The sequence below is a fragment of the Dunckerocampus dactyliophorus genome, chromosome 8 (genome assembly GCF_027744805.1).
Source record: "Dunckerocampus dactyliophorus isolate RoL2022-P2 chromosome 8, RoL_Ddac_1.1, whole genome shotgun sequence".
NCBI classification, from domain to species: Eukaryota; Metazoa; Chordata; class Actinopteri; order Syngnathiformes; family Syngnathidae; genus Dunckerocampus; species Dunckerocampus dactyliophorus.
In genome coordinates this window covers 15,089,110-15,116,680 of record NC_072826.1, presented here as the reverse complement: position 1 = coordinate 15,116,680, position 27,571 = coordinate 15,089,110, and the positions used below count along the sequence as shown (strand labels likewise).

General features: G+C 42.4%; 2 protein-coding genes across 18 annotated transcripts in view; one reads left to right on the top strand and one right to left on the bottom strand.

The window, feature by feature from the left end:
• anks1ab (ankyrin repeat and sterile alpha motif domain containing 1Ab) overlaps positions 1-14,156 on the top strand; it is a 44,211-nt gene extending 30,055 nt beyond the window's left edge. For 2 of the 13 annotated variants that reach the window (XM_054783562.1, XM_054783561.1), the window contains exons 7-13: positions 1,215-1,352; positions 1,625-1,696; positions 1,795-1,878; positions 2,018-2,155; positions 2,407-2,585; positions 5,114-5,227; positions 6,609-14,152. In XM_054783562.1, coding sequence (XP_054639537.1) covers positions 1,215-1,352; positions 1,625-1,696; positions 1,795-1,878; positions 2,018-2,155; positions 2,407-2,585; positions 5,114-5,227; positions 6,609-6,813 — 930 coding nt within the window. In that variant the 3' untranslated portion in view covers positions 6,814-14,152. The other 11 variants (XR_008572156.1, XR_008572155.1, XM_054783553.1 and 8 more) reach the window with 11 other exon arrangements.
• phc2b (polyhomeotic homolog 2b (Drosophila)) overlaps positions 11,826-27,571 on the bottom strand; it is a 33,367-nt gene continuing 17,621 nt past the window's right edge. For 3 of the 5 annotated variants that reach the window (XM_054783549.1, XM_054783550.1, XM_054783548.1), the window contains exons 8-15: positions 24,935-25,248; positions 24,303-24,549; positions 20,309-20,520; positions 17,851-17,980; positions 17,526-17,631; positions 15,966-16,080; positions 15,535-15,868; positions 11,829-13,801 (exon numbers count right to left, since the gene is read on the bottom strand). In XM_054783549.1, the coding sequence (XP_054639524.1) occupies positions 13,647-13,801; positions 15,535-15,868; positions 15,966-16,080; positions 17,526-17,631; positions 17,851-17,980; positions 20,309-20,520; positions 24,303-24,549; positions 24,935-25,248 (1,613 nt within the window). In that variant the 3' untranslated portion in view covers positions 11,829-13,646. Of the gene's footprint in view, positions 13,802-15,534; positions 15,869-15,965; positions 16,081-17,525; positions 17,632-17,850; positions 17,981-20,308; positions 20,521-24,302; positions 24,550-24,934; positions 25,249-27,571 lie in introns of all 5 variants that reach the window. The other 2 variants (XM_054783546.1, XM_054783545.1) reach the window with 2 other exon arrangements.

Here is a 27,571-nt window from a genome sequence, read left to right as displayed (position 1 = left end):
ACATCAGTAGTAATTTTACAACATTAAAGTCAAAATATTAACAATAAAAGTTGTAATCTACAAAAAAAAAAGATGTAATTTTAGGAGAATAACATAATATCAGGAAAAAATGAAAAACAAACAAAACAAAATAAAGTTGTAACTATAATCATGATGTTTCGAGAATGAAGTCAAAATATTATGGGACTAGAATCATAATTAGGAGGAAAAAAAATTAGTTGGAAAATTTAAAAAACACAGCAGAAATAGCTGTAATTTTACAAGAATAAAGTCAAAATATTAAGAGAAAAAAGTCGTATTCTGACAAGAAAAGAGTCAAAATTTTACAAAAATAAACTCGTAATATTATTAGTATTAATATTATTAGTATTATTATTTGAATTACTGCTGGTGCTGCTGCTGCTGCTGGTGCTACTACTAGTACTACTGCCCGTTTCAGGGCACTTTGCTGTTTCATTATTTGATTTAAAGGCTTGATTCCCAGGGCGCCGTATAGAGGGGAAAAGTTCGGACAATTCCAAGGACCCTGGAATGACAGGGGCCCCCAAAAATACAGATGTGGTGACAGCTGACTGGGGGGACCCAATGTGATTTTTTTCCCCATGGGGTCCAAAATTCATGGTGGCACCCCTGTAGTTTCCACTAAATGTATACATTTGTTATGGTTCGTGGCAACAAGATGAGCAGTTGCGGGTTTTTAATGACATAGAAGAATTATTGCTTGGGAGTAATGAAGTTCAGACAAGCTTGTGTTGTATTCCAAGTACAGACAGTAACATTCTGCACTAAATATGCATACTAACAGAGTCGCATCTGTTTCCAGCCTCAGCCAGCGAATGCTAACACAATCTAGCAAGTCGATTTAACATGTGAACGAGATCGGAACCAGCATCTCGGTGCACTGTCGTGAATTCTCCAGCTCTTACGTGATCAGCTGCTTCCTCCTGAGGTGAAAGCACTAAGAATAACTCTGCGATCAAATGTTACCATTCGCTAAAGGTCAAGCTGTGGTATAAACACAAAAACAGTCATGCGTGCACAACTCAAGAGCATCCAGCCAGAAGAAGAGAAATACTACTTGACTGAACCGCTCACCAGTCCACCATAATAAAACATCCGTAGTGGTCTTTGTCACCAAATGCTGCTGACCTCCACAAGGAGGAGCATTTGACTCGATTGCCAGTTTGGTGGCCAACTAGATCTTTTCTCTGTAGGACCGTCACAGTGAACGACACAAAGAATCTCGTCTCAACTTGCGGCCGCCCAGCCACTCTGCTACCTATGCCACCGTGTCCGCCTGGCACCACCAGCCTGAGAAACTCATCCTGGACGCCTGCGGATATGAGGCAACAGTAAGTCACCTTCACGGCCTTCAGCGTAGGACTGTTTAGATACAGATTGTAATTAATTACATGTAATTGATGTGCACTCACCACATACTTCATAGAACACCTGCATCATCTAATGTTTTCCCAAAAATGCTTCAAGTATAGTTGCTGGGGGCGTGGGCTACAAATGCAAATAACTGCTGTCTAAGTCTCTATTTAGCACCAGGTCAAAAAACATTAGCATTGCCAGATGTTACACTTGATGACACTGTCTAACCTAGTTTGTTCTAATAAAGTACTTAGGTTCAATGATAATCAGGGATCTACGAGGGATAGAGTCCACACAAGATGCCTGCGCCAAAATTAGGGCAAGTATTGCTGAAACCTGTGTGTACAGTATTTCTGTTTCTTTACCTTAATCCATACTGTAGAGTAGCTTCCATTGAGATTGGTTCTTTTATTGCAGAAATCAAAGGACTCAAGAAAAGGTCCAGTTGTTATCCTATCCATCACCTACAGGGGGGTCAAGTTCATCGACGCAGCCACAAAGGTAATGTCGTAAGAGTTGTCTACCACTCTTCATGTTTATTGATCGTCGACTCAAACCAAACATTCCCGCTGATTGCCTCTGCCTCCGTTATTGCTTCCAGTCAGCATTTCCTCCCTTTCCTTCCTGTCTGCACTATTAGACCATAGTTGCAGAGCACGAGATCCGCAACATCTCCTGTGCTGCCCAGGACCCGGATGACCTCTGCACGTTTGCCTACATCACCAAGGACTTGAAGAGCGGCCACCATTTCTGTCACGTCTTCAGCACGGTGGAGGTGGTAAGTATAGTGTTGAGACAATAATGCTTTAATTATTATTCATCATGAAATCCTACTGTGAAAGCAGCATGGGGACGTGAGCTCTTCCGATTGGCTCATTAGACGGCTTGATTAAAGTTTGCCATCCCGCTAAGTGTGACATTTACATGTACAAGATGGTAACAGTTCCAATAAAACAAAAGGTTGAGCTGAAAATAACGGAAGCACTCAGAAATAAAACAATTGTGTAACGCACCGTTTCTTCACGGCAGACACAGACCTACGAGATCATCCTTACACTGGGCCAGGCCTTCGAGGTGGCCTACCAGATGACGGTCCAGTCTAGGCCGAGACAGTATGTCCCGCATTCGTCTCTGGGCTCAGAGGTCCTAGAGACGAAAATGAGCCGCCCTGTGTCGCAGTCGTGGAGCAGCATGAGGAGATCCGCAGTGAGTAGCGCCCCCACAAACAACCACAAAGTCACATTTGTTTTCTGCTTTTAATGTTTTATATGTAAAGTCCTACCCGTTGCCTAAAGGCGGGTATCATCTTTCCTTGAATAACTGAGTCTGTTTGCTGGAGTTACCTCACTGCTGACTTTGTTTTATTGCTTATTGCAAGTAGCGCAACATTCACACTGCAGGTCAATTCCAATTTTTTTGCTTATATGTGACCTGTATCTGTCAATGTGAACAGTACAATTCCATTTTTTTCAAATGTCACCCAGGCCTCTTTCGTAGGTAATATAAATGCGATATGCATCCGATACTACTGCAGTCTGAACGTTCGGATCTCGTATATCTGATCTACAAATCATCGAAAGACGTGTTTGGCCCTGCAAAATTTGGGAAAACATACACACAGATGTAGATAACATTTCTTCCGAAAATTATTTTGAAAAGATGTTTCAGTGAGGCGGCTAACATCAATGTCCCACCACTCCCGTCTCCGACATCCACCCACTCGCTCCTTGGAAGTAACGTCTCAGCAAGTACCCCACAAACTTCCGTACCCAAAAGTTCTTCCTTTTGAATCTCCTACATCAGACCATAGGGTTACGAAAATGTTGACTTCGGTTTCACAAAATTCTTGACACAAATGCGGCATGATGGACAAAGAACTGCGGACATGTTCACTTCCGTAAACACACTCACATGCGTGTGATGTTGGTGTTATGTGCGCATGCGTGTCACTTCCCGGGCGCTTTGCGTTCACATCACACACAAATACAAGTTGCATTTTTTTGGTAATGAGAACGACGTTGCCGGGTGCATGGTCTACAAAAGCAAATAATCACAGGGGCCTCTCGTTAGCACCAAAACAAAAAACATTGGTATTAACCAATGTTGCTGTAGACAACGTCCTGATGTGGCTTTTACTGACTCCACAAGATGGCAGTAGCTGCATTTGAGGTATCATGAATGGTCAGCAGCTTTAGCTACCTCTGCATGCGCTTTAAAATGCTGATAGCACTACTCAGATGTGGGTGTGAAACTCATGCGTGCACTTGCCGTACTGTTATCTACAATGAACTCATCAGCGGTGTTAACGCTATTACTACATTAATCGCTATTAAAACATTGGTTCTGCTGCCGCTGTGTAATATACTTATTAATAAATGACCATGTGGTCAAAGAGCGCTACATTTTCTTTTTAAGCTTTCTCATGAACCCAAAATCATAATTAAAGTTAAAAAATGTACTTGAGAGAAACGCAGTGGAACCTCGGTTAGCGTCATTGATCCATTCCAGAGAGTCAGACTAAAACCAAAACGTATTCTTAACTGAATAAATGTTTCCCCCAAAAAACGATGCAAATCCAATTAATACATTTCATATACATAAAAAAATATACATAAAAATGTGTTAACACAAAACACTTTTTTATAGCTTTACAATTATAGTTTTACATGTAGAAAACAATTTGAAATACATATAAATGACGAATGAAAGCAATAAATGAACATTTAACATCACTTTTACCTTGATTGAAGACTTTATTGTCAAGGCCACAATATGGCAGCGAGATTCACTGGAACACCACTTTCCCATTTTGCTCTGAGTTATTTATTGAATTCAATACTGTTTATCGCCTTCTTTATCCAAATGCTGGCAATTGGCAATTTGGCTCTATTGTAGATTATTTTGCAGCCATACTCAATAAGAACAGCTGAGACAAGTGGCGTAACTGTATTAGTTAGCAAAGAACTACAGAGTCAACCGCTGATGACATCATAGACAGGCGATGGAGCTGGAGGACAATGACTTCCGGTCCGGTTTTCAGTTCAGAGCATGCTAACAAGATGCTAACAGGGACATCTTGTGATAAAAATAATTTACGAACACCGTTGGACTTGTGCAGTGTATTAATAACACGACAAGACGCACGCCATATTGTAAGCTAATGGGAAATATGCGCGAACCGAGGCAACATTTTTGCATTCATTTTCAACGTAAACTGAAAAATATCCTAACAGGTGTGTAAACTAACCGAGGTAATGAATTTTCATATTTGATAAATAACAGCCTCGCTCCAATTATAGCCTGCTTCCAATCAACATCACTTCCGCTTTGCAGTTTAGATAAATCAACGTTCCGGCTACAATTACAGCATTTACACAATCACACAATCAACAGAGGTCTTAATGATCAATCAACCGATTCATCAATCATTATGCCCATCCCTATTAAATGACTTGGAATTTCTGAAAATGGCACCAGCAGCAGATGCACCAAGCGATAAAAACTTGCAAGAAAAAGACTTTTCCGAGCCAGAATGTTAGAAATGGGTCTAACCTTGTTGACTGGCACCTTTCCAGACACCATTCCCAGTTTCCATACTTTGCTCTGTAGTTGCACTTGAACCAGACACCATCCAAACCCCGAGTCCTTACAGCACAAGCCTCCATTAGGCAAGCATGTCATGTCCTTTTATAACAATGTCTCTCTTTTAACGTGTCTTTGTTCTTGTCTTCTTGGTCCTGCTGCTCCCCAGGGTGCCCCCGTGCTCGAATGCCGCTGCTGTCACTGTCACACGTGTACCACCCACCGTCCTTCCTTCCTCCCGTTGCACTCTGTTAGCCCTGGAGTCCAGGTCCTTCTTTTTCCTTGCCTCTATTCCACCCCCCGCCATTGCACATCTGCTCACGCACCACCTTGCCCAACCGCTATTTGGATGCACCAGTCATCTTCTTTTTACCCTTCTTCTTTTTCTTCTTCTTCTTCCTTTTGCGCCACCAATCTCATCTCTCTTTCACATCACCTGCCATCGCCATCTGACCAAATAGACGCCATTAGGTCCAGTGTTGCAGTTTAGCTTTCTAGCTAAGAGGTTTAGCCTCTGGTGGAACAAAGTGGTTATGGTTGTTTGTTTCTTGGTGTTCTATCTTCTACATTTGAAGACGTCAGTATCTGTGATTGTAACCTCTGGGATGTGGTGGCCATGTCTTTTGTGTCAATGGACGTCTGAGAGGGGGTCAGTTTTGTGAACATACAGTGCATGCTTCATGTTAGCGCTAGCAAGGTGTGCGAAACCTAATAAAAAACATGGCAAACGTAATATACGGCAAATACAATCAAACTCGCTGCATATATATTTGCCTTATCAGTTAATTAGCATTAAGTGTTGCATTCACAGAAAATACTCCATTTTGCTGAGGATTACCCATAATCCTTTGCTATTACAACACATTTCTCCAATAGCACTCTAAGCCCGTTCAGCACTTTTGCACTTGGATCCTGCAATATTGCCACGTCACAGCCATAATAGTAGCATCTATCTGTCTGTACTTTTTACACAGAATCTGCAAGCAGATAGTTTGGTATGCTGGGGTGACGCGTGGTTTGATTGATACTTGTCGAATACTGACAATTACTTTCAACACAACAGGGTGGTAGAAGGGAGTGTCACTCGGCCACAACAGTGTGGACTACCCTTACACACAGACAGCGTCCCACCTCTATTATGGCTCTGCTACGACCTTCAACTGAAAATTGCCTGGTTGACATTGATTCCCCAATTCAGTCTCTGTGCCAGAACAGTGACATGTGAAAAAATGTGTAAAAATGCCAGCTTTTACAGGCTATGTGAAAGGAGCGTGTACAGTGTATGTTACATACAGTAGGCACGTATTATTCATTTTCTTTGATGTCCTCATTGAGTTTAGAAATTTCACAATGATGTCGCTATTATTATTGTTTTGAGCTCCCATGGGGGTGTTAGCCTATAGTGGTGGTGGGGGAAGCTCACAGAGCTGTCCATCATCCTTGTGGTGGATTGAGCCTCAAGTGTCCGTGATCGGCAGACGATCACCGGGCGGCACCTCTAATCCATGTGTGCGAACTGAAGACATGTCAGTGTGGTCACAAAGGCCTCCGCTGACGCCCGTCTCACGCACTCCTCTCGTCCTTCCTCCTCCCCTCCCGACTTCCCCCTCCCTCCCTACCTCCTCCCCCTTCCCCAATTGACCCGGCAGATCGACCCCCTGGAGATGGATGCAGACATGCACTCCCTGGGCAGCACCTCCTGGCTCTTGGACCAGCGGGACATCAACAGGCGGCCAGTCAGCACCAAGTACGAGACCACCATATTCTGAGGCCCCCTCCCACCCCGTCCCTGCGGCTGCCCCCCTCCCTCCCTTTGTATTGTACTCCGCGCACACAAACACAAACACAGTTTGAGCCTCGTGCCTTCTCACTGTGACGGCATAGCCACCCTCAGGGTTGCCTCCCCATGCACTCCTCCTCCTTTTGCCCCGCCCGGTGACCCACACCGACCTCCAACCTGCCATGACAAGGACCCCCTTGACTCCGCCTTCTTGTCATTCGGAGCCTTGGAAGTGGAAGATCCACAGAACTGAGCTATCTGTCAACTAAACTGCCTCTTCTTCCCGACCTTCCCCTTCCTCCTCCTCCTCCTCATGACGACATGCATCTGCCTCAACTCCTTGACAGCACCCAGAGGTTGCTTATTTATTCTTATGTCTTGTTTTACACAATTTTTTTCCCTTTTTTAAATTTTACATTTGGTTGTTTTGGCTTTTTCTTCTTCCATGTGTAGCCTATCCTGTCTTACCAGGCATCTACCACTGTGAGGCGCTGTGAGGAGGCCGCTTGGCTTACGGGATGCCAAACAGACAAATCAATGATAAACAAGTTTGGTTTTTTCTTCTATGCATTTGTACATTGCTCACAAATACACCTTGTTGCACTTTGAGAAGTTCATGTTAGTTATATCCAAATTATTCTCCCTTCCTGGACACCACCCAATGACTGCACGCTGCGTTTTTTTGGAAGGCACTGCTGTGTCAAAATAACTTCACCTGGGACATTGTGAACCCATGACCAGATTTGGGGGGAGGGGGGGGTCTTTGCTCTGGCCTTGTATGTGCCCTGTGCCTCTCAGCATCACGGTAGCACCGAGAGACTGCAAAGCACCTGGATTTGCAGACGAAAACCAACAAAAACACTGTGTTCACACGTGGCACTATCCCTTTGAATAACCTTTCTTAGCTGGGGGTCCATTTTGTGATACTTTTTTCGTACACTGAGGCCAACTGAGACAAATAATAATAATAATAATAATCCTAATTTTGTAAATGAAATCCAAACATGCCCCACATGATTTGAGTTGACTATATTAAAAGAGGGCTCGAGCACGAGTTTCCCAACTTAGCATCTCATTATCACGATGAAACGGCTTTCCACACGTGCCGTTTCACGCCAATTTAAAATGAAGCTCGGCAGCACACGCTAAGTGTGTCACACGGCGGCGTGTTAAAAGAACCAAATTTAAATGTGTTGGTGTTGTGATGATACGAATGGATTTGCTATGCTGAGCGCACGACACACCATGTTTATGTATTTCTTTTTTAAAGGATGCTCCTCCTCCTCCTCCTGCACTGTGAATCAAAAGCTTGTTGTGGAGTCGACACGCTTTGTGTCCTTTGCCTGTGTGCACTGCTACCTTTGGATTGTTTCTGTCAAGTCACTGGCCATTGTCCCTGTGCGTTTGTTTGTGTGTGTGCACAGGGGATGCTGATGTGTTTGCAGACTGTTAAGACCTGTGTGTGTTTGTGTGGCACCGTAGCGGCATTCTGGCCACCGTGTTCTGACTGTTAGCTTCCACCGGTGATGCATGCAAGCAGTGTTCGTTTGGTCTGGTACCTGTGGATGCACTGGGCCGGGCCGGACCAGTCTGTGTGTGTGCACTGTGGCGTCTCCTGCTCTGGCTCATCACGCTTCGTCCATCTCCGTTTGAACATTCCAGCCTGTCACCTTCAGTCATCCCTCCACCGTCCTCATCCGGGCAACATTTCATGTACGTTCTCCCATTTTGTGCGTCACCAAGGCAACCTGCTCTCCTATGGCTGCAAAGTAAGGATGGGTACATTCAAATTTAAAAAGTGGTTTAACCAAAGCAAAAAAAAAAAAAACAGGTTGAAGTGGTTGTGGAACCTGCAGCTCAGAGATAACCCTCTTCATATTCAAATGCCAAATATAACAAAATAACAACATAAATATATCATCAGTACAGAATGTGAACATAAAGTGCCACATGAAATACATTTAGATGCATTTTGCCAGACTGGGGGACCTCACTCTGTGTTGTATCTCATGCTTACAGCTTCAATAGCGCTTACAGCTCAAAATTTGGAAGTTGAAGCACTATTCTGTTTTTAACTTTCCAATTACATTTCATTGGTAGTGTCATGAGGCAGCACTCGAGTTGGGCCTGAATACATTTGCACTCTCTGTTGGTTGTTGCCAAGTATTAAAGCCCACTATGCCTCTACCGTGGAACTTCTGCAGTTGGACCGCCAGACAACCAAAATTGTGTCTTTTGCAATTTTCCTTGGCTCATGGCAGGTTACGACAGGAGTGTATGAGTGATGACAGAGAGGAAAAATACAATGACTGCAGAAATTAATTAGATTTTTATTAGTGATGCTCGATATTGGCTTTTTACCGATATCCAATATATCAATAAAGTCCAACACTTCATTAACAATATCAACCGATACAGATATAGGCAGCTCTTTCCTCAAACTAATGTCACATCACATCTTGTGTAATGAATGAACACATTATGCTTCTTTGACTGTGATGCCGCTGGATGCATTTCACAAATAAACAGTTTGTGCAAACTAAGACAAATACAATGTGCCGTGCAAGCCATGTTTATTTTAAACATTTTGTCTCAACAAAATAGTGAAAAACTCATGATAGCAAACTAAAATAACATGTTTTCTAACTATCCATCTACCCACCTTCTATGCTACTTATCCTCCCTTGGGTCGTGGGGGTATGCTGGAGCCTATCCCAGGTAACTTTAGGTGAGAGGCGGGGTACACCCTGCCTGGGCTGGTCGCCAGTCCGTTCTCTTACTATTGACAAGTAAAACAGGCTAGTCTTAATACATTTGATATCTAACTACTGTTAATAATTGTGGCAACGACACAATTTGGAAAGCTTTAAGGACAAAGTACAGAGAAACTCTGGACTAATACAATCAGTGAAATTAGAAACTGAGCTCATTCAGCACATCTACCATCGCTTATTATTTTGCTGCAGGTATATCTGGCTGCGTGTGAGTTAGAGTGATTCTTCCTGAAGTGTGATATTAGATTGATCAATATCAGCCCCTAATATAGGTCGGCCTATATTCTCGGACATCCGGAACTTTTATCATTTGTATTAATAATTACATTTTCTTCTAAACAAACAAACCAGAGGTAGACCAGCAACCTTGGATGTTTCACTAGATTTGATTTCTACAGTAGGCTGTCTAGACTTCACACTAGTTGGGCCTGATTTAATTCCATTACAGTGTTCCCTTGTTTATCGCGGTTAAATCCACAAAGTAGCCAACTTTGTTTACAGTTATTATATGTGTTCTATATACGTACTCCTACAATATACTTTATACACTTTTCTCACATTTCTCTCTTGTTTAAACACACCCAAAGTTGAAATTTCGTTTGAATTTTAATGATCAATCAACTAGGTTGGACACAAGAAATTATTAAGTGACACACGCATATTCACTCTGACCGTGCCTTGTCCTGGCGCCGTTCTGCTGTCGCGTTTTTGTATCCTTGTTAAAACATATTCCTACTGCCGTCGACCTCCTCCTCGTCCTACTGCTTGAACTGAAGCTTAATTTAGCCGGTTTGCGTCGTCTTCTTCTCGTTTATTGGCGGTTTGCAAGCAGCTCACACAGTTAGCGAGTTTGCTAGCGACTATTGACCACAACAGGAAATGGCATGAAGGGAGATTGATTGACAATGGTCTACAGCCAATCAGGATGCAGAACACAATGGGTGGGTTCTCCCTTAGCCAATAAGGACTGTTGTCGCTCTATATTTAGCCCGCTATTGTCTACTGTGGGTTCCTCATATGCTAGTACAGGCCACTAAACATACACTGAGACTAGGTGCAGCTGCACATGTCTTCAACTCTCACATGAGTATATAACACCCTCTACTGGTAGCAGTAGTAAATACAATAACAGACACATACAACAAAGCACCGACAGACCACTCCAATACACCACAAGGAAGCAGAACACAAGGCGTGTTCATATGCTGTTAAAAACAAACGCAAAAAAAAAAAAAAAAATCCGCAAAACAGCAATACTGTACTGTAAAGCATCATTGCAATGTTGACAAGAAACTTTGTTTGCACACACAAAAGTTGCTCTCTGTTTACTTTCGGATTAGTCCGTTTATACTGTACAGCAAATTAGTAGGGACTGACTGACCTAATAACACCCCCTACTGGTAGCTGTGAACTAGTACAATCCCTGATGTTATTACTTCATGATGTGGGATACCTACGACGCAACATATTTACGCATGATCGACAAACTGGATAAATAGTGTCCATCCCTACTGCACTGTGTTTTAAAAAGCAGCAGCTATAAGAAGCAGGTTGTGACAGGGTGACATGGTGCATGTCTTTGTTCTCTTAACATTAGTATTCTTCCTTGTGTAGCTCGTCCCAGCGTTCAAGTTCCCGGACACCAAGCTGTGAGTTGGCAGCCAGCGAGCGGCCCATGTGTGAGTTAGTGGGAGGAGGTAGAGGGAGGAAATCAACTCTTTGACATTTAGCTCTCGCCCTGTACACTTACACCCCCACCATCAAACCTCCCCCTGATCACACAGACGAAAGGTAACCTGTCCAATATCGCCTGCTAAACAGGACCCAAGTATCATTACCTTCTCGACAAAGGTCAGCTAGAAAGGTCAAGTCTACTTCCTGGCCTCGGTCTTCGTTATGTCGGTACTGCAACGGGTATGAGCGTTGTAGACGAGCATGTCAATCGATCCAGGTCTACGGGAGACAATAGCTGTTTGATATGGACAAAAAAGAAAAAAAAAACTGTACCAGCATCCAAAGCTTTGCCCATGTTTGTGGCCAAAGTTTCATTTGTCAAAGAAAATGTGATACTGGTTCAAAATTTCAAAAAGCAATATTATATTCATGATATTAAATGATACAATAAGAAAAGCATCCCCGAAAGTCAGCATTGTTTGTGTGTTTTCTTGCTGTCCTTTCCTAATGCATTTAATTATACCTTCTCAAGGGACAAAACTAAGTAAACTTGCATAAGCTTCGAGTAGTCTGTGTACAGCTTGGTAAATACACGCTCCTCTAGACCCAAGGTAGAGGATCATGCTGCTTCATAATGTCACAGAACATGTTGAAATGCACCTTTCCATCAATGAACCGCAGTTCCCCAGTGCACTGCACTCGTGCACTGTTCTTCACTTGTGTAGCCGGCTGTTTAGACAATAATGGCTGTGGGTTGACTCATTTTCATTGGATAGCAAATCTACACTGCTGTACAATTGTACACTACTCTAAAATACTGTATGTCCAAGTTGACATTCTATAGTATTGTCTTTTATTTCTCACTGCTAATCCCTACTTCTAGTTGGAAGTAAGTTTATTTGGACTCGCTTAAGTAAGAAGCAGAAAACTTGCATGACTGGGAGTGGGCATCTACTCCTAAAATGCCTCCAGCATGGCCCCAAGGAAACTCTCTTCATGGTTTTGGATGAAGCTGAAATTATAATCAGCTCTGCACGCACTCAGAGCACAATTACATGCAAACTTAAATTGTCATTAAAAGTTGTGCTGTCAAGTCCGCAGTTGTATAACAAGTCACTGTTCCATCTAAAAATGAACAGAAAGCGATTGTAAACAGATATGGTAAATAGTGTATAGCAGTTGTGCTATAATTTGGCATATTTACAGCTGTATTTGTAGCAGATGTTCATTAATATGCACTGTCCCTGATAAGATAAATGGTGATACCTTTAACTTGCCGTGCACCTCAGGTAATCACGTCTACCAGCCAACCAACAGCGCCCCTCTCCTCCTGTAGGAGGTCCTGCAGCAGCACACAATCAAGCAACAGGCCTCTTCCTGCAAGGATGTCAGTCATGTACTGTACATTTGCAACAGCTCCTACTTTTGCACACAAAAAAGGCATAACAACGTGAGAACATCACAAGCCATCACCTGCTAAGAAAAAAGAAGCTGACAGCTCTTACCGGAGTGACCGCTCGAGTGGTAATCGAGGGGATCTGTGAATCTGTAAAAATGGCACAAGACAGGACACAAAAGGCCAAAAATGATGTTCAAATCATTTATAGCTGCAAAAAAGCTGTGTACCAAACTGTGCTGATAAATACAAGCATTTGACAAAGCACACTTACACTTATATTTATTACCTATAAAAGTCCTCCATTGCCACTAAACACACACACACACAGATGTCATATCTTTCCAAAAACAAATAGAAAAAACTCCAGATCAATGTATTTTTTTATACATTTGCATATTTCAAAATATTAAACATCCTTTTTGTATTAAAATAACAAGGATAAGTTAAGCGCACAGTTTCAGTCTTGCTGCTATTTACACATCTGGCAACTCCACATTTCTCACACTTTAAAGTGGAGGCAACACTGAGACAATAAGTGCCATGAGCAGAACTGTTGAAACATTTGAATACATACGACTAAAGATTCTAGGCAGCCTAACTCTACAAAAGCAGAGTCCTGATGAATAAACAATAATTAATACAATCCTTTGCTCCCAAAACCAAAATATTTTTCCCTAGGCTGACAAAAGTACAAAAACCCATCTTTAAAAAAACACTTCATGTCATAGCAGTGCTACTAATCAGACTCTCAGCCCTTTATGTTTATACTTCATTGTTATTCTTCTGTAAACCACATTTACTAGAGAAACTTTCTCTACGTTAACACTTTTAATCTCAAGGAGTGATCAGTTCTCCATATGGAAGTAAAGAAAAAAACTTCCACACTCGAGCCACACAAGATCAGCCATTAGAGAGCAAAAAGTCTGCAAACATGAGATGGTGACGTCATAGTGCAGTCAGTGCTGCGCTGTCCTGTGCTGCTAACACACACACACACACACACACACACACACACACACACACACGCGCGCACACACAAAGCAACAGACACTCGCTCCTGCTACGAGTCCTTGAGCATGTTGATGCGTGCAAAGATCTTAAGCGCAGGTCCCAGTTTAATGTTCATGGTGCTCATCAGGTGGTCCTCCTTTAACAGGAGCAAAGCTTGGCCGTCAATCTCCTGCGAGCGGAACTCATCTGCTATCTCCTGGCATCCTGTGTGGACGACAACAACACGTTTGTTCAAATAGAGACAAGACAAAATCATCACAGCAACACACACAGATCCAACGCAAATATACACTTAAAGCGTTTATTCTTGCAGTCATTGTCAATATACTATTACCAAAAAACCACTTACGCAATAAAGAGTAGACAACACCACACACAGTATTCACCTGTCATTTCATTAGGTATAGTCAAATGAGGGCCAACCAAAGTATCAAAACATAATAATGCTTAGTAAAGTTTTGATAAGCTTTTAATGCAACAATGTCTTTTGTAGTTGGAGTTTGCACAACAACTGCTTCTGTTGCAATGTAATTAAATTACATATAAAGTAGTAATGATAATAATCACAAAGATAATAAACATTAAGTTAATTCAGTATACTAAATTTCACAGTTTTAACTCCAGAAAATGTTACAAGACTTTATTTTAGTTTTTCAAAAATAATTTTATATTATCCCAGTTTTATATATTGTATAATATTTTGAAATCTTTTCTTTCCATTTGAATTTGTATTAACAATTTTAATATGAAAATAGTTCGATAATAATCATAACATATTGGCCAGAATATACAGTAAGTACACCCTGAATATAAGACTGTTTCAAGACTTGTTTTTGGAAAAATATTATTAAAAAAAAGAAAAAGACAAAAGGAATTAAAAATAGTGCCATTAGGAATTATGTTTCCAATGTGAAAGTGAAAGAACTGGTAGATTGCAATAAAACAGTCTAATGCAGTGAGGCTGGTGTGTGTGTGTGACACAATTTTTTTTCCAGAGAGAGAAAAAAAACAAAACATACTCGGGTCAGTATGGTATATCTGTATCAAATACAAATCTTTCTTTTTTTTTTTTTTTTAATATTTTCATATTTATTATAGGTATATTATAGTTTTTTTTTATATTCGTATTGTGCTTCGTTGTTGATAGCCTCCAACAGTGATTCCCAACCAGGGATATGCTTACCACTAGGCGGAAACATTTAATTTTTTTTTTTTTTTTTCCCTCTGTCCTGTCCAGCCTATAAAGCAGATAGAATTGTAGATCTAAATGCCGTCAAGTGCTCAACAGAGTTACTCTGCCAGGGAGAAGTGTGATATACAATTCTCCTGTTATACAGAATTTATTTGACTTTGATGCTTGTTATTAAGCAAATTTGGAGCGACCGGACCGGAGCAGGAGGGTACAGAGAAGAAGAGAAAAGAAAACAGGGGGGTGCGGGGATGAGAGGGGGACAAAAAAAAAAAAAGAGACAAGAGACAAGGACAACAGCAGCAACAACAACAATTGTGAAATTTAATTTTCAAGATGATAAGTAAATATTCTCATTTCATACTAAGCTGGACAATAAAATGGAGAGTGTGCGCTACAACTAGTTTCCCTAGGGAGACAATAACCTGTGGTACAGCTGCGCCAAAATCAGAACAGTTGTGTTACATTCTACTTTTGGAGAGTTATCAACAAATATGAGTGACGGAGTACTTGTGGTATGACAAAAAGGCTCTGGGGGTACGCAAGACAAAAGAGGTTGGGAAACACTGGCCTAGAAAGCAGTTACTTGATATGGATTATTGCACTATAACAGGTTTGAATATGTGTCAATCAAAGCTAAGCATTATCATCTTTCCTAGTGTCATTTGTTGCTAAAATGAGGTACTGCAATACAAAATAAGTAAATGACAAATGACAAAGAGGCGGAGTGAGCCGGTGAGAGGCTAACCTGGCAGCGAACAGATGAACTCGTACACTTCCTCCACGTTCCACTTGGTGGGGTCGTTGGGTAACAAAGGCTGACACAAAGCGTCCGTGTTGTCCCTCCCCGCGCAGCCATCCTGCTCTGATGAGGCCCGGCTGGGCTGCTGCTGGACAGAGACCGGGACGGAGGCTGGAGTCGGCGGGGCCAGGGGTCCAGAGCTGGCTGCCGACAGCGGGGACGGTGGCTCCTCGTAGCTGGACATTTCGGAACATGGGCTGGACTCCTCCTGGCTGGGCTGACAGGGATGCGGCGAAGATACAGAGCCGCCCTGAGCTTGCTGCGGCGACGGGGACATCTTCTGAGAAGGGTGATGAAGATGAAGAACGCTAATTAGGTTGATCAAGTGGCTTGATGATATATAGCTGCAGTGTCTGATATGAGGAGTGTTTGTGTACCCGTTTCTTTGCTTCGATGCTTGAACGGCCCTGACTTCTTCTACGCCAGCGATTTGTTGGTTTGGTCTTCTCTGGACGAAACAGTCCTATGCGCTTTGTACAGCCCACATTGTACCTGGACACAGACATTGAACATTACTTACACGTATAGTATAATCTCCTTCAGTGGCCATGAAAAGACACTTAAGAATGTATGAGTCATTGACAGTACGTTGAATGTGGCTTTTGACCACTCTTCCATTCCACATAGAGAATTTCAGTACTTGGCAGCAACCAGCTAGAGGCTACTTTAGACCCAGCAGTTTGCTTCCTAAACAGGCTGAAATAATGAGAAAATAACCATTAACCAATAAATGATTGATTCCCTCTACAGTCGTCCTTTGCTACATTGCAGTTTGAACAGCACTCCCTCGCTCTACCGCATTTTTTGCAAAATCAATTAATTAATAAATGATTAGCGCTCGACCGGTATGGGTTTTTCAGGACCAATAACAATACCAATTATCAGTAGTTAAGGAGGCCGATAAGCTATATTTGGGGCAGGTATTCCATCCATCCATGAATGTGAGTGTGAATGGTTGTTATACAGGATGTGCCCTGCGATTGGCTGGAGACCAGTCCAGGGTGTACCCCGCCTCTCGCTCAAAGTCAGCTGGGATAGGCTCCAGCATACCCCTGCAACCCTAGTGAGGCTAAGCGGCATAGAAAATGAATGGATCCATCTATCCATTTAGATTGGCTGGTCGCCAGCCAATCGCAGGGCACATACAAAGTATAGACAAACAACCATTCACACTCACATTCATGCTTTTACTATCACGGACTGTTTGACTGTCGACATTATCAGCAGCCGTCTTTCAAGTAATTCACAGACATGTCGGGAGATACTATGAGCTAGTAGAGCTGTCGCTAATGTTTACGCAGCTCTTACATTATTCTGCTTCTCACTGTAACGTTACCTGTAGTTGTGAGATGTAGAGCACTGGGATGTTTCTTACAATTTAGAGAGAGTTTTCTGCGTTTACCGTGACATGTGCATTTGTTCTCAGGACGTTCTCCGCGCGAAAAAACTTCCCTCTCAGCCGTGTGTGTATGTGTGTGTGTGTGTGTGAGGACAGCGTCCACTTCAGACTGGCTAACGGTGCACTAATGGCGCCGTGGGTGGAGCAATGCTGGAGACAGAAGTCACAGCCGGCAGGAGAGGGAGGGAGGCACGGCTGCATATGAGCCGAAATAACCCAGTTTTAAATTTATTTCTATATATCGGATATAAATAAAGGCCGATACTGATATATGTTGTGGTTGACTATGGCCTATTATGAGTCCAAAAATATTGAAAGACAAGTCATATGTAGTATTCTGTTCACTAGTCGCCGGTAATGTTACACTGATGAGACATTTCTTTACATTGCATTACCTTAACTTTCAGCCAACCTCAATAAACGAGGGACGACTGTATATGAATCTACCAGAGAGTTTACGTTTTGGTTAGAGAGCATCACAAATGAGAAGGGACAGAGATGCTCATGTCTAATGAAGTGCCCAAAACGTCAGACTTGCCTCTTTGCACAAACCATGGAGCAGAATCTTTTGGTGCCCTTGAAAGTGTAAGCAAAGTCTACCCAGCCACAGTATTCACACGTCAGCTTGGGTTCTTGTTCCTGTTCTGTGGAGGCAAAAAAACAAAAAGAAGATATTTGATGTTGAGTCTAAAAAGAACTGGAAAGACTTTAGGAGGTGTAATGTTCAGGTTTATGACTTGCGAATTACGACACCGGCTTACACCTTTTACATTTTGCATATTACATTTTAAACACAGGAATGCATACCTCCATCTAAGATAAAACTAAATTACTGAGCATCTTTGGTGCTTCCTCTGTCTCACCTGTCTGGTTCATGTCTTCGGGCTCAGAGTCGGAGTTTGCCGCATTGCTGACAGGGGTTTTGTCAGGGTCGGAGGAGAGCTGACTGTCCAGCTTCTTGGGGCTGTTGATGAGGATAGGAAGGCGCTCCACCTGTTTCAATACAAGAGAACAGGATTACACATGAATGGAAACATGCTGCAAAATGAATATAAACCAGTGAGGCTTGTTTATAGATGACAGCATGCAAGACTTGCGCATACTTTCAGTAAGCATCAAAGCAGCGCAGTAACTGTGAGTTTATCTGCTTTTTATTTTACTGCAACACTTAGTCCAAAAGATGAACCGCGCATTTCCTATTTATCGTGCAAGTCATCACTATATGTCATGGGAGTTCAGCGAGCGGCAAAATACATGCCACTGCCTTGGTTTTGCTTTTTCTTTAGTTTTTTTTTTTTTTACAACATTGCTTCCCATCTTTGAAGTAAGAAAGAACAGACGACCCTTTATGCAGGTGCATCTCAGGAGTTCATTTCAGACTAGGAGACCAATTAAAGCTGGTTAGAGTGCAGTAGTTTATGCAGTAGTTTAGTCCGTCATGATTTGGGGTGCAATGTCCAGTGCAGGTGTTGGTAAACTCTGCTTTCTTAAATCCAAGGTCACCGCAACAGTCTACCAGAATGTTTTAGAGGACTTCATAATTCCTTCTGCTGAGGATCTGTATGGAGATGCAGATTTCATCTTCCAGCAGGACCTGGCCCCTGCCCATACCATCAGAAGCACCAAAACCTGGTTTGATGCCCATGCCATCACAGTGCTTGACTGGCCAGCCAACTCACCGGACCTAAACCCCATTGAGAATCTATGGGGTATTCTCCAGAGGAAAATGAGGGGCACCAGACCCAACAACAAAGAAGCATCAAGGAAATCTGGGCTTCCATAACTCCCAGGCAATGCCACAGGCTGATTGCTTCAATGCCACGTCACATCGAGGCAGTGATTAAGGCAAAGGGATTCCCAACCAAGTATTGAAGATTGACATATAGTTTTGAAAGTACCATATTTTGATTGATTTGATGTGATCCTAATTTCTTTCTTTTTTTTCCTGCAAAAACTGAGAAGTAAATGGTGATTTCTTCACAGTATTCTAATTTTTTGAATTCCTGTTTTCGTGGGTTTAATGAGCTGGAAGCCCAAATTACATAAAAATAAACAAATAAACACTTGAAATCGTTTAAATTGTGGGCCCTGAATCTATAATTTATGAAAGTTTAACTTTTTGAATGGAATTATGGAAATTAAACAACTTTTCCTTGACATTCAAATTTTTTGGAAAGGGTCTGTATAACCTAACCACATATAGCCAATCAACCTAACATGCATGTTTTTTGTAATGTGGGCGAAAACCGGAGTACCTGGAGAAAGCCCACACACGCACAGGGAGAACATGCAAACTCCACACAGAGATGCCCAGTGGAGATTCGAACCCACGTCTACCCCATCTCCTGACTGTGTGGCAACCACTCAGCCACCGTGCGGCCATAATCATCAAAATTATTAAGAAATACAATCTTTTAAGTATTTCACTCTGTCTAGTGAATCAAAAATGTAAGAGCTTTACATTTTTATCTGAAATATTAAAATAAATTCACTTTTCATATATATTCTACTTTTAGATGCACCTGTATATAACATTTTAATTACAGTATGTTTATTGTTGGTATTATGTTTGTTATTGTTTTTATCTCTTGTTCACTTATTTTTAAAAGGTTTTATGACGACGGCATGTGAACCCTGCAACAGATTAAATTTCCAAAACACACTCTTGTGCCTGCACAGTGGTCTAGTGGTTAGCACGTTGGCCAATACAGGAACAGCCTGGAGATCGGGAAGACCTGGGTTCGATTCTCCCCTGGGCATTTCTGTGTGGAGTTTGCATGTTCTCCCCATGTGTGCGTGGGTTGTCTCCGGGCACTCCTGCTTCCTCCCACATTCCCAAAAACATGCGACTCTAAATTGTCCATATGTGTGAATGTCCCGGCGACCCTAATGAGGATGAAGCGGTATAGAAAATGGAATGGATGGACACTCTTGTGCTTGTGTTAAACGTGTGCTAAAAACAAGAAAAAGGATAATCAGAATACATTTTTTGTGCGCAATTTTCACAAAATAAACCAACAGTGCGGTGACAGCATGCGTCCCTGTTAATGCAGCAGACCTCGTCCAGACAAACAGCAGACACAGTTAAAATTGATGTTCATCACACATTCAGACATCCATTTGTACTCTTTCAGCGAGTGCGGCCGTCCATAATTAAAGCCAGAATCACACACAAGCTGTGAGCTGTCAGCCGGGAAATAAAGAGAGAGGCTTTGTGTTTGTAGGCTGACAGCTTCCTGCAGGCGTGCACACACTGGAGTGTTGGACCACCAGGGGCTTGTTTATCAAGTTGTGGCCGCTGCCTAGGTGGGGGTCACTTACACACACTGGGAATGGCTCTGCGCCCTCCTGGATGACAAAGCCTTCAATGACGTGCGTGAGAACCTGCGGTTTGACTATAGCCTGGGGCAGCTTGTTCTCGCCGTTGTGTGGCGCGATGGCCGTCACGCTTGGCGCTTCGCTCTCATTTCCTGAGGTCATAGCTGGGGGCGGCGTCCTAGGTGCAGCCGTCGGCCTCTTGGTTGTAGCCCCTCCTGACCAGGAAATGAGTACAAGAAAAATACTTATTAATAAAAAAATTTAAAAAACAACAAGAGCAGGATTTTGTTTTGATGGTCGAGATCACCACCAAGAAGTCATAATAGGCATTCAATGATAGCTCAATTTGGCCAAATCACTATAAGCTGACAACAAGCAAAACGAATGCTGTGCACGTTACATGGGGCGTGGCTTGCAAAGTCTACGCATTCTGAGGTCAGAATAAACACTTTCGAAAGTTGGCGCCCCCCACTGAGTGCCTAACCAAAGCAGACTGGACCTTTAAAAAGTTACTCAAACTGATCATCCTTGTTTGATAATGTAATATTCTTCAGTAAACACTTTCTCTTTGAAATGACTGAATGAATAAAAATGGCTACAGCGATACACATGAAAGAATGGAGGAGTTAAATGATCTAACCATTACAATGAGACGTGTTTGGTTTGTATCTGCTAATGTAACACATTTAAATAAAGTTATACTCATGACGCGACAACAAAAAAACATTACAAAGGCTTATGTGCACACAGCAGTGTAGAACAATTGATCAAGTTCAACAACGGAAGTAAACGTCAACATGTTTTGTCTCTTTTTCCTTTTTAATAATTTTCTTACCAGCTTCGACTCTTGTGTCCTGCAGAAAACACGCGGTTCTGTTCCTTGTTGTGGCGAACGGACAAAGGACGACGGGCTTGTGTCTGAGCACTTAAAGAGACAGCGTTGCCCACACCTCTATTTGGAACGAACAGCAGTGAATGATCAGCTCCAGACTGACCGACTACCGCGTCGTCACAGTCAAGTTAGGCTGACTTCTGCGTGTTGGAGCAGGGCTGCAGCAAGAATGTTGGAATAAACAGCTACCCACCACCACCACTGCTACTACCGCCTTCAATGCCCTGTCTGTGTTAGCCCCATTTAAAAGTCCCTTATTATGCCAAAGTGACTTTCTAACAGTAGCCTGTTTATGAGCCCCAAACGTGAGGAAAGTTTGATGATTTTGTCTTGTTAGCATGACGTTGCTGCTACAATGAGAGTGTAACGTTATCCCTGCAGCTCACACAGCTATGCTAGTACGTGTTGCTAACATTTGTGTCCTCCTGTCCCACTCCTTAATGTTACGCTGTTGTATGTGATATAAGGCTTCCCTTACGTTGCACAAGTACAGACTTACAGTGTTCATGTAAAGAGTGGATAAAATGCAAAGTAGAGCTTCTAGGACAGTGATTCCCAACAAGGGTTCCCCTAGTGGTACGCGAGCAAATTGCAGGCGGTACATGGAAACATTTAATAAATTATTTGCAAGATGAAGTAAATATTAAGTCATTTCATATTAAGCCAGACTGAAAGCACTTTAAAAATGTCTAAATTCCAGCATCAAAACTAGATACACTATTGTGGGGCCTCTGAAACTTATTTCAATTTCAGTAAGAAAGAGTAGAATATGCAACCTTTCACAACAGGAAAATAGGCAATCCTAGACAACTGCCGATCAGCTTACATTTATACATCTGCAAACTGCTGCCATTATATTTGGCAAAAACTAATAAGTAAAATATAACTCATAGTGCCATCAGCATTGACACTTAATTTCTAAGGGGCTATCCACACAGAAAGTTTTAAAGGTCAAAATGGCATAGTATTTAATCGTTTCAGCCTCTTATCTACATGGGAACGACATTCTGGGTGACCTGAAACTGCATTTTTTGGCTTCCAGAGCGGGAAAATCTGAAAACGATGGCTTGCCGTTGCCGTGTAGACAGGCAATACGAGAACCCACCGCCACACCGTCGCGGTCACATGACCAGAAGTGAGCTTTGACGATAAGCCAACATAATATCTGAATATTTCGACGGACATGACTCACCTCAGTCAACATTCTTATGATATTTTGTTGACTCTGACTCACAGAAATAATTCCACTTCTCGTAAGCAGAAGACGGACTTATGCACATTCGTTCTTTCTTCTGTGGTTTGGAAGAGTGATGGGTCCGGGAACATCAATGCATTGGTGGATGTGTCGAGCTCATACAGCGAAGCCCCGTGTCGGTGCGGGCAACGCTTTGAGATAAAGTCACGTGACTGATATAGTTGCTGTTTCGCCTGTCACTGAAGCACCAAACTGTATTTATAAGGAAATGAGTCTGATTTCTGTCATTGGGGTGCAACGTCTCTGCAATAGAACAAATCTTATGAGGCACAATTCTTCCATTTAATCCAGTGTGACATAAAGAAAGATTTCTGCCGTGTGGGACCATTTTGTATCGACAAATAAGCTATTTGCTTTTATTTCCTTATTTCATCCTGTTCCACTGGAACGGTTCATCTCCCCTTGACCTATCAGAAATCATGTGCATTTCAGTGACTCTTAGTTGAAAATATTTGGTTTATTTTCTGCAGGTTAAATGTGTTTAACAATGTATTTGTTTTACTGAACTGTCCTGTGTAAAGAAAAGCACCTAATCAATACGAATAGGTACAGTGTACAAACATTTGACTACTTCCTCATAAATAGTAAATATTAAATTAATTTAATAATTGATTTCAGTTTACAATATAGATTTGCTTTTGGTTTTACTTGGTTTGAATGCCAAGACACTGGAAAATCATATTTTCTTCATTAATATATACCTGTATATCTATACACACACACACACACACACACACACACACACACACACACACGCACTCACACATATAAACTTTCCTGCATTAAAGACAATAGGAAACATCACATTCACAATACTTTCATTTTGATTTCCAAACGTTATGACACGCCTTCTCGTTATTTATTGACTATATTACTTAAATCTATCAAATGAACTTCGATGAAGATATAAAATAATACAATAATTTCAGTATTATTGTATATAGTTGTTGAATCAATATGTCAGTTGAGTCTCTTGAGTAGGTTGACTGAAATCAGAGGTGGAATCGGACAAAAATTTTACGATGGACTTCAGCCTGGTTCAGCCTGGACTATCGACAAACGCGATGTGTCTGATGTGTCATGGCAGAGATGCGCACAACGCACAACACAGTATCTATACAGTGTAATGTGCCACAACGCTTCACAAGGCCCCATCTACCCATCATTAGTTTGGAGTGTCACGTGGTTCTGTCTGTGTGCCTGTTCACAGCGCCACACGTAAGTGTGCCTTGTGTATCACACCATTTTCACTCAGTGATGCGTTCCCTTATAGATGCAACTATATATACACTATATATACACACACAACTCCAGTATATATACTGTACATACTATATACAGTATATACTAATCCGGCACAGTTTGGACGTGACTTTTTTTTTCCAACCCGCCAAAAAAAAAAAAAAAAAAAAAAAAGAAATCCCAAGAACGTTCCCATATGGACAGGGCCTATTTCACATACTGCAGGATCCAATTTGGTGCCCAAAAACTTTTGCAGCTTTGTAGACTGCCTTAACAAGAAACACAACATTAGCCCTACCATGAAGAGCCAATGTCACCATAGAAACCAATACACAAACACTGACACAACATCTGTGGAATTTTTGATTCGTGCCGTCTACATGGTATGGTCAGCTCACATTCCATGAGTGGGATATCCTTCCAAACAAATCTGCCAAGCTACAACCGTAGAGGCCTTTCCACAAGTAAGACGCTGCCCACAGCCACAATCGTTGACACTAAAGAGCTCTATCATCACACGTCCAACAACCATAATGTTCTTTTTCTATCATGATAGATGATGTGATGATGTCATCTCAGCAGCTTAAATTGTAAACTTGAGTGATTACCTTGTGGCTGACCAGCGGGTGTTGTTGGGTTGTACTTGGGCTGCTCTACAGGCTTGGTGGGTTGCGATGGTGTAGGCGCACTGTGCTGCTGCTGCTTTTGCTGTTGCGGTAGTGGCGTTGGTGGCGGAGGTAGTGGTGGTGGTAGAGGCGGCGGCTTTTGTTGCTGCTGTGTGGTCGGGGCTGCACACGTCTCTCTCACCACCAGGGAAGTTGGCTTATCTTTACTGTCCTGAACCATCCGAGAGGCCTACAATGAACAATATGGTAGAGAGGAGACTATTAAGACTGGAAAATATTCCCAAGTATCCCGATTCAGAGTTTCTCCAAATGATTTTCACTGAAAGTGGAGCATGGCCATCTATGAAACATACATTTTTGTTTGATTTGTAATTACATCATGCATGTTAGGCCTTGTGCAAACAAATGTGCATATTTTAAAACAACAACTGTATATTTAAATGCATCCAGGCATTGTATCTACAAATAAAATTTGTGTTTGCATTTAAAATCATAAACAGTTGGTTAAAATGGCCTTAGAGTTATAGCTGTTGGTGTTGGAAGGCATTAATAAAACACATTACTGGTGTTGACAGAGTATGTGCGGACAAAAGCTAATTTGTTGGGGCTCTTACCGTTGGCTGGATTTGTAGGTTGATGGCTGTGAGCTGCACGGGCTGGGCTTTGGCCAATGAGGAGGTTGGGGAGGGGGCGGAGTGGAGGGCGTGGGTGCTGATGGTGGAGTGGAAGATGGTGGCCTGCTGGCTGGGTGTCAAAGGCTGATGCGCTGCTGGTTTGGGCAACACGGGCACAGGGTGCTGTGATGGCTGAATGGACGCCGTCTGCAGGAGCTGACCGGGCATCCTTTGGGAGCTTTGGCTCTGATGGACCAAAAACTGCTGCTGCTTGTGTTGCTGGACCAGCGAGTGGGGCTGGATCTGCGTGTAGGCTGAACGGAAAACAGATACAGTTGTCATTTTTCAAAATGTAAGCATTCACAGCACTGTGCATTCCAAATTCACCAGTGGGTGACTCTGACAACAGAAACACATGGCTGTTATTATTCCCAGTGTATGTGGGTGCGCGCGTTATTGCTATTTAAGGAGGGATTGCGTGCGCGCGTTATTGCTATTTAAGGAGGGATTGCGGCCATAAAGAAGTCATTTGTCAGCTGGCTGTCACTCTTGCTCCAAACCACATCCATCTAAAAAGTGACAGGCAATTGCAGGACTTCACTGTGGCCTCCAAGAAATTGTAATGGAAAGTATTTGTGACTTGGTTATAGCACATTTTGGAGCTAGTTTATCAATATCCAAATCAAACAAAGAAACCATCCCTCCATTTTCTGTATTGCTTATGCTATTTAGGGGCACAAGTAGGGATGAGCCAGAGTATCCGTTACGGATAATGCACTTTTGTTTAATACGAGCATGAGTAGAGTACAGCTCGTCATCTGTGATCTTGTTGAAGGAAAATCGTCATTGGGTAACTACTTATGTATTCACTCTTCACGCTCTGATTGGCCAGTCACACACAGCGACCGCCCGAGACAGACTTGCTGCAGGCTGCAGTGAGAGAGGAGCCATGCCTCGCTCACGTACGCAGCGCAATTGGCAAGACAGTGTTAAAAACGGCTCGTGTCGCGTTGGTCACTGCCTCCACTCTGGATGTTTTTGTTTTTTGTTTTTTTTTAGGTTTTCCTCAGCTCAGCTCGTATCTAAAGTTACTTGGTAAACTTGTTTCGTTACGTACGCGGTGCATTTGACAAGGAAGCCTCTGCTGTTTTTAACCACCTACTGCAAAAATGCTAGTCAAAGGTCTTCAATATGACAAGGCCGCTTTCCTGATTTTAGGAATCTACTGCAAAAAAGACTAGTAAAAGATCCTCTCTATGACAGGAGCACTCTGCTCTTTTTAAAAGGACCTAGTGCAAAAATGCTAATCAAAGATTTTCTATATGACCAGAGCACTCTGCTGTTTTTGGGAATCGGATGCAACATTTTTAGTCTCTCCCAAGTTTAGAATGGAAGTTGTGGACTGGTCTGATGTCATTTAACAGCCGTATTTGGCCCACAGGACACCAGTTGAATTGAGCTGCTTTACATAAACATTCATTCTGATTCTTGCCTTGTGTGTTATTGGGAATTTTGTGAAAGTTCCCCGCTGATTCCTAAAATTTACTTAGAAACTGTTTCAAGGTGGTCTATCAGCACCAGTCATTGCTAGTCACTGAAGCCTTCAGTCGTGTACTGTGGGAGCGTGTATTGCACAGTGGGGAAAATGAGACCAATATGAGCAACATCCCAGGAATGAGTCCACCGAGCCAAATGTGACACTTGATAAAAGTGAAGGGTGAGTCAGTGGGTCACAGCCACACTAGGCTGCCTCCTACGACTCTACCAGGAACCAATAAGAGTTGACAGAATCATCCTTTATTTCCTGGAATTCACATGAAAATAGTCTCCACACCCAATAATGTGAAGCTTTGAGGTGCGTTTGCTCATTTGAATAAAAGCCACAACCAAGACACTCATGGGAACCTGCTTGGAACATCAGCGTTTGTCTCCAATTGTGCTTGCCTCCACCTCCCCACCTGTTCTTGCATTGAAAGCTGCTGTGGGATACACTCCATGTTTGGTTTTAGTAACACATCTTTGTGAGTCAGGTCCTTAAAGGGATAGTTCGGATTTTTTTTTTTTACATGAAGTTGTATGACATCGCCATCAGCATTGTAGTCCAATAACAGCGACTTACCCCCCAACTTGGTCTCCTAAGTCCAGTTCTGGTCAGATTTCAGTGATGAATAACGTAGTTCCGCTTAGTTGCTGGGGACATTTAAGTAAAGACTTTGGCTTCTCAAAACCTAAAATATTTTTAGGGTAGGACTAATCATTTCACATGATTACAGATCAATTTGTGGTGTGATGTAGAATTAAAAAAACAAAAAAAAAGTGCAATAGTAATTTATTGACGGCCCCTACAATAAACAACCAGCGGTTAGAGCAGCACCTACTGTGCAAGCAGTGGGAGAGCCAGAATTTTTTTCATTGAGTTGACCAAGGTGAGACCATTACTCTCGTATGGGTGGCAATAATTTGATACCTTAAATGTCTAGATGGCCAGAGGGGTGGCCAGAGAGTGACCAAAGGTGGCCACGGCCACCACGTAGCTCTGCCACTGCGTGCGAGCTCCCCGTACAATGACAGAGTGGAAGCTTCACTTCCATGTCACCAAAAAGGCCTCCGCTCTAAGCTGCATGTGTTTTACAATGC